General features: G+C 44.4%; 1 protein-coding gene and 2 pseudogenes across 9 annotated transcripts in view; all 3 read right to left on the bottom strand.

Moving 5' to 3' along the window:
* Nucleotides 1–15,094, bottom strand: part of FAM76A (family with sequence similarity 76 member A) — a 63,917-nt gene that overhangs the window by 12,015 nt on the left and 36,808 nt on the right. For 6 of the 9 annotated variants that reach the window (XM_058444026.1, XM_058444028.1, XM_058444025.1 and 3 more), the window contains 2 exons: nucleotides 6,591–6,748; nucleotides 2,264–2,350 (listed from right to left, as the gene is read on the bottom strand). In XM_058444026.1, coding sequence (XP_058300009.1) covers nucleotides 2,264–2,350; nucleotides 6,591–6,748 — 245 coding nt within the window. The remainder of the gene's footprint in view (nucleotides 1–2,263; nucleotides 2,351–6,590; nucleotides 6,749–15,094) is intronic. The other 3 variants (XM_058444027.1, XM_032759480.2, XM_032759478.2) reach the window with 1 other exon arrangement.
* LOC116813151 (ribulose-phosphate 3-epimerase-like) lies at nucleotides 10,572–11,641 on the bottom strand (annotated as a pseudogene).
* LOC116813732 (thioredoxin domain-containing protein 17-like) lies at nucleotides 11,740–12,403 on the bottom strand (annotated as a pseudogene).

Below are 15,094 nucleotides of genomic sequence, written 5' to 3'. Positions count from 1 at the left end.
TGCTTTTTTCAAAGCAAAGTAAATGCAGGGAAAAAAAACCCACAACAAGTAAAGAGGACAGCAAAGTGGAATTTATCTTGTGCTATGAACATTTAAAAAAAAGAAATGCAAACAAGTAGAATAGAATGTTAAAAATGCTAATGCAGGAACATTTCAAATGGGTATGAAAATAGTTTTTGTTGACAGCAGAAAACATTTCCAAATTTTCAAATTATAAATTACTCAGAAAAATAAATTAGCATGTCATTTTAAGGAAAAAGTTATCTTCCCTTTTTTTTTTGAGACAGAGTCTCACTGCCTAGGCTCAAGTACAGTGGCGCAATCATGGCTCACTGCAGCCTCAACTTCCCCAGGCTCAGGAGATCCTCCCACCACAGCCTCCTGAGTAGCTGGAATTACAGGCACACGCCACCATGCCCAGCTAATCTTTAGAGATGAGGTTTCATCATGTTGCCCAGGCTGGTCTCAAACTCCTGGGTGATTCACCAGCCTTGGCCTCCCAAAGTGCTGGGATTACATGTGTGAACGACTGCGCCTGGTCAAAATGATCATTTAATATCTTTTCTGGAGGACACCATGAAAGACCATGTACCTATGTCAAAGATCAGCTTTCTACTTGAGGAAAACAGCATTGCTGATGACTGGATGCAATAAAACACTGAACAGAAAACTTGAGTTTTTAGCTTGGTGTATCCATAGCAATAGACAGCAAGAATAGTGGCAGTATCTCAAGAACAAAATAAGCTAAAAGAAAGTGAACGTTAAGGACTGGTTGGTTAAACTGGAAGATACGAACGAGCTTTTTCCAGGTCATTCAAACACAGCCTGGATCATAAATGAGCACAAAACAGAAATGAATCTAAAGGCATAGGTCTTGGCTTAGGCCTTTATAAAGCAGGGCGTTCAAAAAGCTCATTCCTGGAAGTAGTTTTTGCAGGATCACATGCCCTGGCAGAGGTGATGGGCAACCTGTGCCACACCTCTTTCTTCACAGTGGCCAGACTAGCTTCTGAGAAGAACAGTAGAGCTGGCCAGAAAGATGATCTTTATGGTTCCTCCCGCCATGTAATACCTAATAAGCATTCCAGAAGGTTCAATTCAAGAAGTTTAAGAATCAGTGAAACTAGTTCTAAAAACCTTGTAGAGTCTGAAAGCAAGTTAACAAAAAGGCAATGGGAAAGATGTTTTGTATCCCTCTAAATAAACAAAATCAGTCCTGGTAAGCCTATATGCTGGTCTGCTCCTATATCCACTACTGGCTGGGAAGGAGAACTGTGAATGGGAGGAGTTATCGGGATGGAGATGATTTCAAAGATCTTAGGAAGTGTGTCAGGTGGTTTCACTCCAGGATGCCCAGGCCTGGAGGAACACGAAAATGGTTGGTCCCAACCCTTTGTTGAGAAGCAGCCCACTGCACCAACACAGATGAGATGCTCTGGATATTAGGACCCACGCAGCTCACAAGAAGAAGCACCACTGAGGAGGGGAGAGGAAAGTGAGGACTAAAAGCATGCATTTAGACTGGCTTGAAATGAAACAAAAATATGCAAATGCATCTCATTCTCTCCTGATCCAGAATCTGCACTGGGCTGGCTTTCTGAATGTTAAGGAAGTGTGGATCCTCACAAATTTGGCAACACTGCCTTAATCCCAACCTGTCTTTACCTCTCAAGATCAACTCCTCTCCTGCCTGCAGGAAGATATGGGCAGAGATCACAAAGAAAAGCATCCAGCTCTGGACTTCTTAGAATTAGTGTAGGGGAAGCCGGGCAAGGTGGCTCATACCTGTAATCCCAGCACTTTGGGAGGCCGAGGTGGGCGGGTCACTTGAGGCCACGAGTTTGAGTCAACATGGTGAAACTCTGTCTCTACTAAATGTACAAAAATTAGCTGGACATGGTGGTGCCCCTGTAATTCCAACTACTTGGGAGACTGAGGCATGAGAATTGCTTGAACCCAGGAGACGGAAGTTGCAGTGAGCCAAAATCGTGCCACTGCACTCCAGCCTGAGTGACAGAGACTCTGTCTCTTAAAAAAAAATAATAATTTAGTGGACTGTAGAATTCAATTGCTATTAAATCAAGTTACAAGTTCTTATCTTTTAATGACCAGATTAGATTTATAAACAAATATCAGTACTGCTTCCTCATAAGATTCATTGACGCCACAGACTAATTCCAAGGCAGACCCTACAATGTATTCCTGTTTCAGGGACTGTGTATGCATTTCAAATGTGTGCGCACACATACTCCAGCTGGCTCACCTGTCTCCATTAGTTGTGATTGACTCAAACTTGGACTTTTTCTTTGGGATTTCATTTTGAATTGAAGATGTAGAAAGTGTTTTCTGGCTTTTAATGGCAAAAATAGAGAGACATACATTAGAAATCAAAGATTAACAAAACATCACAATGAAAGTCCGTCAAATAGACCAATATAAGACAGCAGCTCTTCTATGCAAGAGCTAACAATTCTTGATTCATAAAGAATCTACCAAGGTGATCATTTTGTAGGCCTGGATGGATGGGTAGCTAGTTTCCACAGGATCAAAATAAAAAATCCTTGGCCTTAATTAATTAAATATTACCTGCTTTATTAATAACCATGAGAACAAAAATCAATAAAACTTCAATAAGAGGCCAGGCACGGTGGCTCACGCCTGTAATCCCAGCACTTTGGGAAGCCGAGGCGGCTGGATCACGAGGTCAGGAGATCGAGACCATCCTGGCTAACATGGTGAAACCCCGTCTCTACTAAAAATACAAAAAATTAGCCGGGTGAGGCAGTGGGCGCCTGTAGTCCCAGCTACGCGGGAGGCTGAGGCAGGAGAATGGCGTGAACCCCGGGGGGCGGAGCCTGCAGTGAGCCGAGATCAAGCCGGTGCACTCAAGCCTAGGTTAAAGAGCGAGACTCCGCCTCAAAAAAAAAAAAAAAAACAAACTTTAATAAGAAGTATAATCTATCTCCTAGTTTAAAAAGTTCTTTTGGCCGGGCACGGTGGCTCACGCCTGTAATCCCAGCACTTTGGGAGGCCGAGGCTGCTGGATCACGAGGTCAGGAGATCAACACCATCCTGGCTAACACGGTGAAACCCCGTCTCTACTAAAAATACAAAAAGTTAGCCAGGCATGGTAGCGGGCACCTGTAGTCCCAGCTACTTGGGAGGCTGAGGCAGGAGAATGGCGTGAACCCAGGAGGCAGCGCTTGCAGTGAGCTGAGATTGCGCCACTGCACTCCAGCCTGGGCGACAGAGCGAGACTCCATCTCAAAAAAAAAAAAAAAGTTATTTGACGTTCACTGTCTCATATGCATCTTATAATTCTGTGAGGTATAGATAAGTTATTAGTTCTACTGTACAGAAATAGCTCAAGATCAACTTATCTGCCAAAGGACATATAGCTAGTTAGTAGTAAGCTGGGACTAGAAACCAGGTCAATATATTCGAACTCCTAGTCTAGTTTTATTTTTATTTTTTTGAGATGGAGTCTCACTCTGTCACCCAAGCTGGAGTGCAGTGGCACAATCCTGGTTCACTGCAACCTCCGCCTCCTGGCTTCAAGTGATCCTTCCACCTCAGCCTCCCGAATAGCTGGGACTACAGGTGCGTGCCACCACACCCAGTTAATTTTGTATTTTTTGGTAGAGACAGGGTTTCACCATGTGAGCCAAGCTAGTCTCGAACTCCTGACCTCAACTGATCCACCTGCCTTAGCCTCCCACAGTGCTGGGATTACAGGTGTGAGCCACCACACCCGGCCAGTCTAGTTCTTCTTCACTATATTTGTGTTAACCTACTGGTATCTCAGTCAAACTACAAGACTAAAAATCAGTTTTAGCCCCAATAAGTTCACCCAAAACTGGTCTTGAAACAAAAGCTGGAGGTCTGTCTCTGCTATGCAATCCTTTCACTTTGATGAGTGTTCAACTGCCAAGTCCAAAGGATTCCTCAGACCTTTTCTTACTTGACCTCTCTTCAGCATTTGATACCACTGATACTGCATCCTTCTTCAAATGTTCTCCTCATTTGGTCATCCCACTTTTGTGACAGCTGCTTCTTAGTTCCTAATCCTTAAATACTGAATGCTTTTAGAGTTCCATTCTCAGCCCTGAATCTGAATTATATCATTTAAGAGCATGATTTTAACAACTACCTATCATAAGTGGTTGGAAATGGTGTTAACTATATCACCTGCATTAGAATCATCTAGGACGTTTATAAAATAATGTAGATTCCTGGACTCTATCCTAGGTCCTACTGAATTAAATTCTGGGGTGGGACTGCTGCAGGAATCTGCCTTTTAATTTTTTTTAATTTTAGAGAGAGTGCCTTGCTCTGTTGCCCAGGCTGGAGTGCGATGGCATAATCATGGCTCACAGCAAGCCTCAAACTCCAAGGCTTAAAGCGATCCTCCTATCTCAGCCACCCAAGTAGCTGGGACTACAGGTGTGTGCCACCACACCTGGCTAATATTGTTTTTTGTAGAGATGGGGTCTCACTATGTTGCTCCTGCTAGTCTCAAACTCCTGGCATCAAGCAACCCTCCCACCTCGGCCTCCCAGAGTGTTGGGTTTACGGGTGTAAGCCAGCCAATGTATCTGGCCGGAATCTGCATTTTCAAATAATCCCTACCCCCAGTGATTCTTTTATTGTTGTTGTTTCTTTTTGAGATGGAGTCTCGCTCTGTCACCGAGCCTGGAGTGCGGTGGTGCGATCTCAACTTACTGCAACCTCCGCCTCCTGGGTTCAAGCGATTCTCCTGCCTCAGCCTCCTGAGTAGCTGGGATTACAGGCACACACCACCACACCTGGCTAATTTTTGTATTTTTTGTTTTAGTAGAAACAGGGTTTCACCATGTTGGTCAGGCTGGTCTCGAACTCCTGACCTCGTGATGCACCCGCCTTGGCCTCCCAAAGTGTTGGGATTACGGGCGTGAGCCACCGCGCCCAGCTAGATTCTTATGTGCTACCTATGGCCCATGTCCAAACCTCTCTTCTAAGTTCTAGGCTAAGCTCCTAAAAGTAATTCTTCATGCTTCAAACCCGACTTTCCTAAACTAGACCCATTTTCTCTCCTTTCTACATTCTCTCTCAGTTAAAGCTCTATCTATTCACCCAAATAAGAAACCCGGGAATTACCCTTTACTTACTCAGCTCTTGCCCATGTGTCTGTTCATCACATTATCTAAATTTCTCATAATTCTCCATCCAAAACATCTTCCTGAATCAGCCTTTTCAATCTTCCACTGCCACTGCCTCAGGTAAGGTTCTTGTTTTAACATCTCTTACTCAAACTCTTAGAAAAAAGCCTTTAGTTAGCCCCCAGTCCCTTTTTCCTCCAATGCATTCTCCACACTAGTAGTCAGGGTTAATTTCTTAAATGAAGATTTGGTCTCTCCTCTGCAGAGATCCCTTCAATAGCTTCCCACTAACACCCTGACCTCAAGATCAAGTTTCCATTCCTTACCAAGATGCAGGACTCCTTTTTCCTTCCATTCCCCAGCTCCCAGCCAAAAGCTCCAGCAACGTGAAAGGACTTACAATTCTCCAGGGTTCCATTTGGTCTCCTGCCCTCCATGCCTTTGCAAATGCTATTCCCTCAGCCTAGAATGCCTCTGCCCATTCCTTCCCTGAGGATTCCAACTCGTCCTAAGATCTAGCTCTAATGCCAGCTCTTCTCCAAGCCTGCTTGCCTGACTTCTCAAGGCAGTTAATTACTACCCTCATGTCTGCATTCTTGACACGTTTCCACTGTGGTACCCATTACGTTATACTAAGATCATCTGTTGATAAGTCTGTCTTTCTTGCCAGACTGCATACTCTTGGACAGCAGCATGACTTGTATTCAGCTCTTCATTCCCACCAGCATCCCTGACCCATGAGAATACTTAATGCTTGCTGATTAAACAAAGTCATCATGGTAATAACAAAACAAACAAACAAACAAAACTGAAATGCATTGAATATTTTCTATATGCCAGTTATAAAAACAATCACTGTGCATGTACTATCTAATTTATCTTCACAACAACCCCATGAGGTAATACTATCACTTCCCTCATTTTACAGATGAGAAAACTTGCCCAAGACCCCCGCAGAGAACCTGGCAGAGCCAGCATTCCATCCAGAGCCAGAACCATTAACAATACTAGATACTCTGAAAGCACGCTTAGAACAACAATGAAAAGACATCTTTTTGACTAGGTGCCACCAGGACAAACCTAGGACACCTATCAGCCTCCTGACTAAATACGCGCTGAAAAAGCTGTATCTCTCAGAAAGCGAAATGTCCACTTTTCTGGAGAGAGAATCCACTCTAAGGGTGAGGACACTACAAACGAAAGTAGAGTAAGTTCCACAAACATTTCACACACAATACAAAGTCAGGAAATCCTGACACTTTATGGAAATCTCTCTGGTCCTTGGAAGATATATGAATTCTAAAATATGACAAATGAGCTTCCTCCTACAGACTAGTACCTACAGAGAATATAGAAAATGGATATGAGATGGTAGGTACCGTGATGGCTGTGTGAGCAATTACATCTGACCTACCAGCACTTCTAGTCCTATCTCATGTGTCTTGAGGTTACCTGTTATAATGGCCACCACCACTCAGGCGACTGTACTGCTCCTTCTCCTGGTGGCCAGCACGAGAAGAGCCACTCAGGTGTTTCCTCTGCTCTTTGGTCTTCTGAAGGACCCGTTTGTATGAAAGTGTGCACAGCCAGCACAGCAATTTCCCATCTACCTGAAAGACGAGGAGACAAAGATAAAGAAGAGGGAATTTAGTGCAGTGGCTGCAAATGTGGTATTGGGAGCTAGAATCTTTGGGTTCAGTCCCAGTTCTGAAACTTATGTGCTGTGACTTTGGGCATGTCACAGGGGGCTGCTACAAGGATCTAGTGACATAATGTACGTAAAGCACTTAACATGGTGCCAGGCACATAAAAGTTGCTTAATAAATTTCAGCTGCCGGGCCGGGCGCGGTAGCTCATGCCTGTAATCCCAGCACTTTGGGAGGCCAAGGTGGGTGGATCATGAGGTCAGGAGATTGAGACCATCCTGGCCAACGTGGTGAAACCCCGTCTCTACTAAAAATACAAAAATTAGCCAGGCATGGTGTCGTGCACCTGTAGTCCCAGCTACTCAGGAGGCTGAGGCAGAAGAATCGCTTGAACCCAGGAGGCGGAGGTTGTGGTGAGCCAAGATCGCTCCATGGCACTCTAGCCTGGCAACAGAGCGTGACTCCATCTCAAAATAAATAAATAAATAAAATAAAATAAATAAATTTCAGCTGCTAATGTTATGTCTTTGTTATGTCTTTTTGTTTTGTTTCTCTTCAAGTTAGCAAACACAGACGAGTAAAATTCTCACAAGACCATGGTTCTCATTACGGAAAACTCAGCAGGGCGAAGAGAAGACAGAAGATGAATTATAAAATTCATATTTACAGTTTTTTGGATTTTTTTTTAGTGATAGGATCTCACTCACCCAGACTGGAATGCAGTGGTGTGATTGTAGTACACTACAACCTTAAACTTCTGGGCTCAAGCAATCCTCCTGTCTGAGCATCCTGAGTAGCCAGGACTACAGGTACATGCCACCATGCTCACCTAATCAGGTGGTGGGTTTTGTTTTTTTTTTTTTTTTTTCCCAAACAGGGTCTTGCTCTGTTGCCCAGACTGGAGAGCAGTGGTATGATCTCGGCTCACTGCAACCTCCACCTCCTGGGCTCAAGCAATCCTCCCACCTCAGCCTCCCGAGTAGCTGGAACTCCAGGCGTGCACCATCATGCGTGGCTAATTTTTGTATTTTTTTGTAGATACAGGGTTTCACCATGTTGCCCAGGCTGGTCTTGAACTCCTGAGCTCAAGTGATCTCCTGTCTTGGCCTCCCAAAGTGCTGAACTTACAGGCATGAGCCACTGCACCTGGCCATTTTTTTAAAAATGACAAAATTTGTATATATTTATTGTGTAAAACATGTTGTTTTGAAATATGTACACTTCGGGAGGCTGAGGCAGGTGGACTGTGTGAGCCCAAGAGTTCGCAACTACTCTGGGCAACATGGCAAAACCCATCTATAAAAAGAAACACAACAAAAATTAGCCAGGTGTGCTGGTGCATGCCTGTAGTCCCAGCTACTAGGGAGGCTGAGGTGGGAGAATCACTTGAGCCTGTGGGGTCAAGGCTGCCGTGAGCTGTAAGCGTGCCACTGTACTACAGTCTTGGTGACAGAGCGAGACCCTTTCTCAAAAATGAATAAATAAATATTTTTTAAAAATGTACACATTGTGGAATGGCTAAATCAAGCTAATTAACATGCATTACCTCATATAATTTTTGTTTGTTTGTTTTTGAGACAGAGTCTCGCTGTGTTGCCCAGGCTGGAGTTGCAGTGGCACAGTCTCAGCTCATTGCAACCTCCATCTCCCGGGTTCAAGCAATTCTCCTACCTCAGCCTCCCGAGTAGCTGGGATTACAAGCGCCTGCCACCACACCCAGCTAATTTTTTTTTGTATTTTTAGTAGAGACGGAGTTTCACCACGATGGCCAGGCTGGTCTTGAACTCCTGACCTCGTGATCTGCCCGCCTCGGCCTCCCAAAGCACTGGGATTACAGGTGTGAGCCACTGCACCTCGCCTAGTTGTGTTTTTTGTTTGTTTGTTTTTTTGTGGTGAGAACACTTAAAATCTACTCTCTTAACAATTTTCAAGAGTACATTTTATTAACTATAATCACCACGTTGTACAATGGATCTCTTCAACTTATTCCTCCTATGTAACTGAAATCCTTTGGCCAACATCTCCCCAAACCCACCCTCCTATACCTCAGTTTTAATACTTTATAAATGGTACACAAAGTGGTATGCTGGATACCATCTCTCAGATGGAAAGACGGTCCCCAGAGAAAGAACAATGAGTGAACAGCCTCCAGGGCCCAGTCCCTGGTGGTGGCCTGCCATGGCACTGTTTGAATTAGAAAAAGTTGACTGCTTTGAGCAAAAGTAACTGCACCATGGAGCAGGGCCCAAAGCTAGGAAAGCGTAACGTGGCTTCTGCCACCCTCTGAAGCTGTGGTGTCTCTGTGCAGCATTCAGACTGAAAAACCACTGGAGGACACACTGGGACAGGTGACAGGGCAGCAGGGCTGGTTGGAATTTCTCAGGTTAGACAGGGAGTATGCTGATACATTATGGAATTTTACAGTTTTCATTTCTTATTTCTGAAATTAGATCTTGTGCCTCATCTTGAACATGGGTAGGCCACGTCATCATTTACCTGAAGTGTTTTATTTCATTGGCAAAAGCCTCTTTGCTCCCCATCCCCCAACCCATCAGTAAGTCCATCAGTCTGAATCTACTCACTTCTTTCTAACTCCACTGCTTCCATTCTACTAAAGACATTCTCATCTCTCACTGCTGTGAGAGCTGCCCAAATGATCACCCTACCTCCAATAAGCCATTTCCCCATAGCCTCCAAAGGGTTTCTTAAATGTAAATGGTTACATCCTCTCTCTTTTTTTTTTTTTTTTTGAGATAGGGTCTCACTTTGTCACCCAGGCTGGAGCGCAGAGACACTATATTGACTCACTGCAACCTTCGTCTCCCGGGTTCAAGCAATTCTCCTGCCTCAGCCTCCCAAGTAGCTGGGATTACAGGCGCCCGCCACCATGCCTGGCTAATTTTTTTATATTTTTAGTAGAGATGGGGTTTCACCACGTTGGCCAGGCTGCTCTCAAACTCCTGACCTCAGATGATCCACCCACCTTGGCCTCTCAAAGTGCTGGGATTACAGGCGTAAGCCACTGTGCCTGGCCTGTTTTTCTATTTCTCTCTACTGTAAAATGGAAAAAAAAATTTTTTTTTATAGTGTAGCTAATATGCCCTCCTTAGGCATTAAGACACATTTCTGTTTGTAACCTTAATGCAGCCATATTTTTACTCTTTATAAAAAATCGAGTGGGCGCAGTGGCTCACACCTGTAATCCCAGCACTTTGGAAGGCTGAGGTAGGCAGATTGCTTGAGACCAGGAGTTTGAGGCCAGCCTGGGCAACATGGAACATGGTGAAACCTTGTCTTGACAAAAAGTACAAAGATTAGCTGGGCGTGGTGGCATATGCCTTTAGTCCTAGCTACTCGGAAGGATCGCCTGGGCCTGGGAGGCTGAGGCTGTAGTGAGTCTAGATTATACTACTTGTACTCCAGCCTGGATGACAGAGTAAGACTCTGCCTCAGAAAAAAAAAAAAAAAAATCAAATCTCCCAATACAAACTGGGTATTTCACCAAATGAATTGTTGTTGTTGTTGTTGTTGTTGTTTTGAGACGGAGTTTCACTCTTGTTGTCCAGGCTGGAGTGCAATGGCGTGATCTTGGCTCACTGCAACCTCCGCCTCCCAGGTTCAAGCAATTACCCTGCCTCAGCCTCACAAGTAGCTGGGATTACAGGCATGCACCACCATGCCCGGCTAATTTTGTATTTTTAGTACAGATGGGGTTTCTCCATGTTGAGGCTGGTCTCGAATTCCTGACCTCAGGTGATCCTCCTCAGCCTCTCAAAGTGCTGGGATTACAGGCGTGAGCCACCGCGCCCGGCCTCCACATGAATTGTTAAATTGCTTCACCAAAAATGTAGTTAGACATGTCAATTTCTAAACTCTTAGAATATTCTGCACAATCAGTTTTAATCTTTAGAATGAATAATTGCTCAGAAAAGCAGTACTGCCTCAGCTGCAATATGATTTGGTAGTCAATATTCCTGTTTTCTGGTAAAAAGGAGATCTCACGAGCAGCAACATTGGGCTCCTTGTGGTCTCACTGATCAAGAGAATGTTTTTGAGTGGCTTCTGAACATATATTTCTTAACAAGTCGATCACAGATCTGGGGTCCTCACTTCTCATAACAACACTTCCAGACATAATCATGTTAGCTCCTGCCTCTGCACACTTGTGGACAGTGTCAGGACCTACTCCACCATCAACCTCTTATCCAAAGCTGGGAACTGGGTCCTCAACCAGTGAATGTTTGGCACCATATCATCCATGAATTTCTGCCTTCCAAACCCAGGTTCCACTGTGATAACCAAGGCCATATCTATTTGATTAGTCCATGATGCCAAATACTCAACTGTAGTTCCTGGTTTGATGGTAAGGCCAACCTTCATCCCATTCTCCCAAATGTCTTCAATCAAAGCCTCTGAGTACTTAGTAGCCTCAAGATGAAAGGTGTACTGACTGGCTCCTGCTATAGCTATTGGTTTTACCCACTGTTCCAGCTAGGACACCATCACACGTATGTCAAAGAAAGAGTCCTGGACTAGCTGCTTTTGAAAGCTTTCTACCACAGGATAACCAAAGGTGACGTTGGGAACAAAGTGCCCATCCATGACATCCAGGTGGACCCAGAGTCTAGAATACGGAGGCACTTGACCCCTAAACTGGCCAGGTTGCTGTTGAGGATGGGCAAGCCAATCTTGCAGCCTAAAGCCATAGCACTGGCTCCCAAGGGTAAGTTACCCTATGAGTTCATCTTCTCTCCTTAAAACCCAATGGTTTCTCATCATAGCTTAAAATTCAAACTCTGTACCATAGCCTATTTTTTTTTTAACATTATCATTTATTTATTTATTGCTAACATGAATTCAAAGCAAGTATGCATTTTTGTGACAGGGTCTCACAATCTCGCCCAGGCTGGAGTGCAGTGGTGCAATTTTGGCTCACTGCAGCCTCGACTTCCCAGGCTCAGGTGAGCCTCCTACCTCAACCTCCCAAGTAGCTGAGACTACAGGCGTGCACCACCACATCCTGCTAATTTTTTGTATTTTTTATAGAGACAGGCTTTTGCCACATTGTCCAGGCTGGTCTCCAACTCCTGGGCTCAAGCGATCCACATGCCTTGGCCTCCCAAAGTGCTAGGATTACAGGTGTGAGCCACCACACCCTGCCATATGCAGTTTTTTTTAATACTAGAACAAATCAGAAAATCGAGACATAATTGCCATCATCAAATCTTAATCCTTAGAGAAAAACATTTCCACGAGGTTGGCCTGAAGACACTAAGATTCTACCAGTTTTTGAGGTGTTCCATATTTAAGTAGTGTAGGCACTGTGGTTACTTCCAATTTTTTTCTGAAATCATTATTTGGATCTTTCCAATAAGGCTTTTCTTCTACTTGGCAGTAGGCGAACACATATCCTTCACTAACATGCTTCAGCCCCTTTCGTACGACTGGTTGGGCATGCATACAATAGGGGCACCAGCTTTTCCTCCAGCATCCTTAGAACTGATAAAATAGGTGAAAATGGCCTTGCCATTGTTGGCGTTCCACAGCCCAGGTGAACTCCTCAAAGCTTCACACACTCACCTCCTTGTAGTGTAGTGGGCTATCTGCAGTGTGCCTCATGGCCTATGTTGACTTAAATATAGCCCCTTACCTGCCTCTATAACCTTGTTTCCTTCCTCTTCCCCAGGTTCACTCCATCTTCTTTCTGTTCTAATCATGTGCCAAGCTCATTCCTGCCTTAAGGATTTTCTACAGCCGGTCCTTCTTCCTGGAATTTTTGTCCTCCAGAACTTCCCATGGCTACCACCTTTTCATCATCCTAGTTTCCACTCAAATGTTATTTCCTCAGAGGTTCTCCTGATTGCCCAATACAGGCTGACTTCCCAGTCACTTTCTGTCATGTACTTTATTACTTTACAGCACTAATATCTAAAATTAATGTTAATTTATTTTTCTCCTCACCCATTTCTCTTTCGCACACATAAATGTAAGCTCTGTGAGAGTAAGCTCTTGTCTGTTCAGTTCATTAGTTTATTTCTAATACCTGGAACAGTGTCTGGTACATGACAAGCATTTAATTTTTTGTTAAGAAACTTAACAATGAACTTTGAAACCAAACTTCAATCTGGTTCATTTCACAATTATGGGATACGGCCTGAAAGTCTGTTTATTATTATTAATATTATTATTATTATTTTGAGACAGAGTCTTGCTCTGCCCATCAGTGCAGGGGCGTGATCTTGGCTCACTGCAGGATTCAAGCTATTCTCCTGCCTCAGTCTCCCGAGTAGCTGGGATTACAGGCATGTGCCACCACGCCCGGCTTCTTTTTGTATTTTTAGTAAAGACGGGGTTTCACCATGTTGGCCAGGCTGATCTCGAACTCCTGACCTCGTGATCCACCCTCCTCAGCCTTCTAAAGTGCTGGGATTACAGGCATGAGCCACTACGCCTGGCCTATTATTATTTTTTTAGAGACAAAGTCTCACTATGTTACTCAGGCTGGACTCGAACTCCTGGGCTCAAGTGATCCTCCCACCTCAGCCTCTGAGGTAGCTGGAACTACCACAGGATGCCATTAGGCCTGGCTTGAAGGCCTAATTTTATTTATTTTATAGATAGGGTCTCATTCTCTCACCCACATTGCAGCGCAGTGGTATAATTACAGCTCACTGGCGCCTTGTACTCCTAGGCTCAAGTGATCTTCCCACCTCAGCCTCCCAAGTAGCTGGAACCACACACGCACCACCACGCCTGGCTAATTTTTTTTTTTTTGAGATGGAGTCTCACTCGGTCACCCAGCCTGGAGTGCAGGGGCACGATCTCAGCTCACTGCAACCTCTGCCTCCCAGGTTCCAGCAGTTCTCCCACCTCAGCCTGCTGAGTAGCTGGGATTATAGGCACATGCCACCATGCCCGGCTAATTTTTGTATTTTTAGTAGAAACAGGGTTTCACCATGTTGGCCAGGCTGGTCTTAATCTCCTGACCTCAAGTGATCTGCCTGCCTCGGCCTCCCAAAGTGCTGGAATTACAGCCGTGAGCCAACGTGCCCGGCCGAGTTTTTTGTATTTTTAATAGTTTTTGCCATGTTGCCCAGGCTGGTCTTGAACTCCTGGCCTCAAGCGATCCGCCCACTTCAGCCTCCCAAAGTGCTGGGATTACAGGCATGAGCTACTGCACCTGGCATTTCAGGCATAATTTTAAAACACCCTGTAAGACCTTCCCCAGGTAAGAGCTTTCATTAAAGGGTTTAAAACAATACAACTCTACTAAAAGAGAACAAACAATGAATATCAAAATTGCACATAGATCCATAAGACATTTTTTTCAGATCTGTCTCTTAAAAATAAACTTTAGAAATAAAAGAGCAGGCTGGGCACAGTGGCTCATGCTTGTAATCCTAGCACTTTGGGAGGCTGAGGCTGGTAGATCACCTGAGGTCAGCAATTCGAGAGCAGCCTGACTAACATGGAGAAACCCTGCCTCTACTAAAAATATAAAATTAGCCGGGCGTGGTGGCTCATGCCTGTAATCCCAGCTACTCGGGAGGCTGAGGCAGGAGAATTGCTTGAACCTGGGAGGAGGAGGTTGTGGTGAGCTGAGATCGTACCATTGCACTCTAGCCTGGACAACAACAGCGAAACTCCGTCTCAAACAACAACAACAACAAAAAGAAATAAAAGAGCACTGGCCGGACGTGGTGGCTCACATCTGTACTCCCGGCATTTTGGGAGGCCGAGGTGGGCTGATCACTTGAGGTCAGTAGTTTGAGGTCAAGAGTTCGAGACCAGCCTGGCCAACATGGCAAAACCCCATCTCTACTAAAAATACAAAAATAAAAAAAAATAAAAAAATATATAAATACAAAAATTAGCCAGGCGTGGTGGCGCGCACCTGTAATCCCAGCTGCTCTGGAGGCTGAGGTAGGAGAATCACTTGAACGTGGGAGGCAGAGGTCGTGGTGAGCTGAGGTCGTGCCACTGCACTCCAGCCTGGGTGATAGAGTGAGACTCCATCTCAAAAAAATAAAATAAAATAGCATCCTCTGAGATTTAAACTATCAAAAACAAATCATCATAGATAACACTGAGTATTTTTCATGTACCAGATTCCATTCTAAGAGTTTTACTAGTACTTGACCTTTGTAACAGCACTGAGATCTGATCATCCCCATTTACAGATGTAGAAACTGAGGCATTGATAGATTAACATGCCCAAAGTCACACAGTTAATAAGTGACAGAACTAAGATTTCAATTCACACATTCTGAGTCCAAATACCTACCTCGACCTTTTTTTTTTTTTTTTTGA

Source organism: Hylobates moloch, unplaced genomic scaffold, assembly GCF_009828535.3.
Source record: "Hylobates moloch isolate HMO894 unplaced genomic scaffold, HMol_V3 SCAFFOLD_9, whole genome shotgun sequence".
NCBI classification, from domain to species: domain Eukaryota; kingdom Metazoa; phylum Chordata; class Mammalia; order Primates; family Hylobatidae; genus Hylobates; species Hylobates moloch.
The sequence above is the reverse complement of the archived record's forward strand: the minus strand, read 5'-3'. Positions and strand labels throughout refer to the sequence as shown.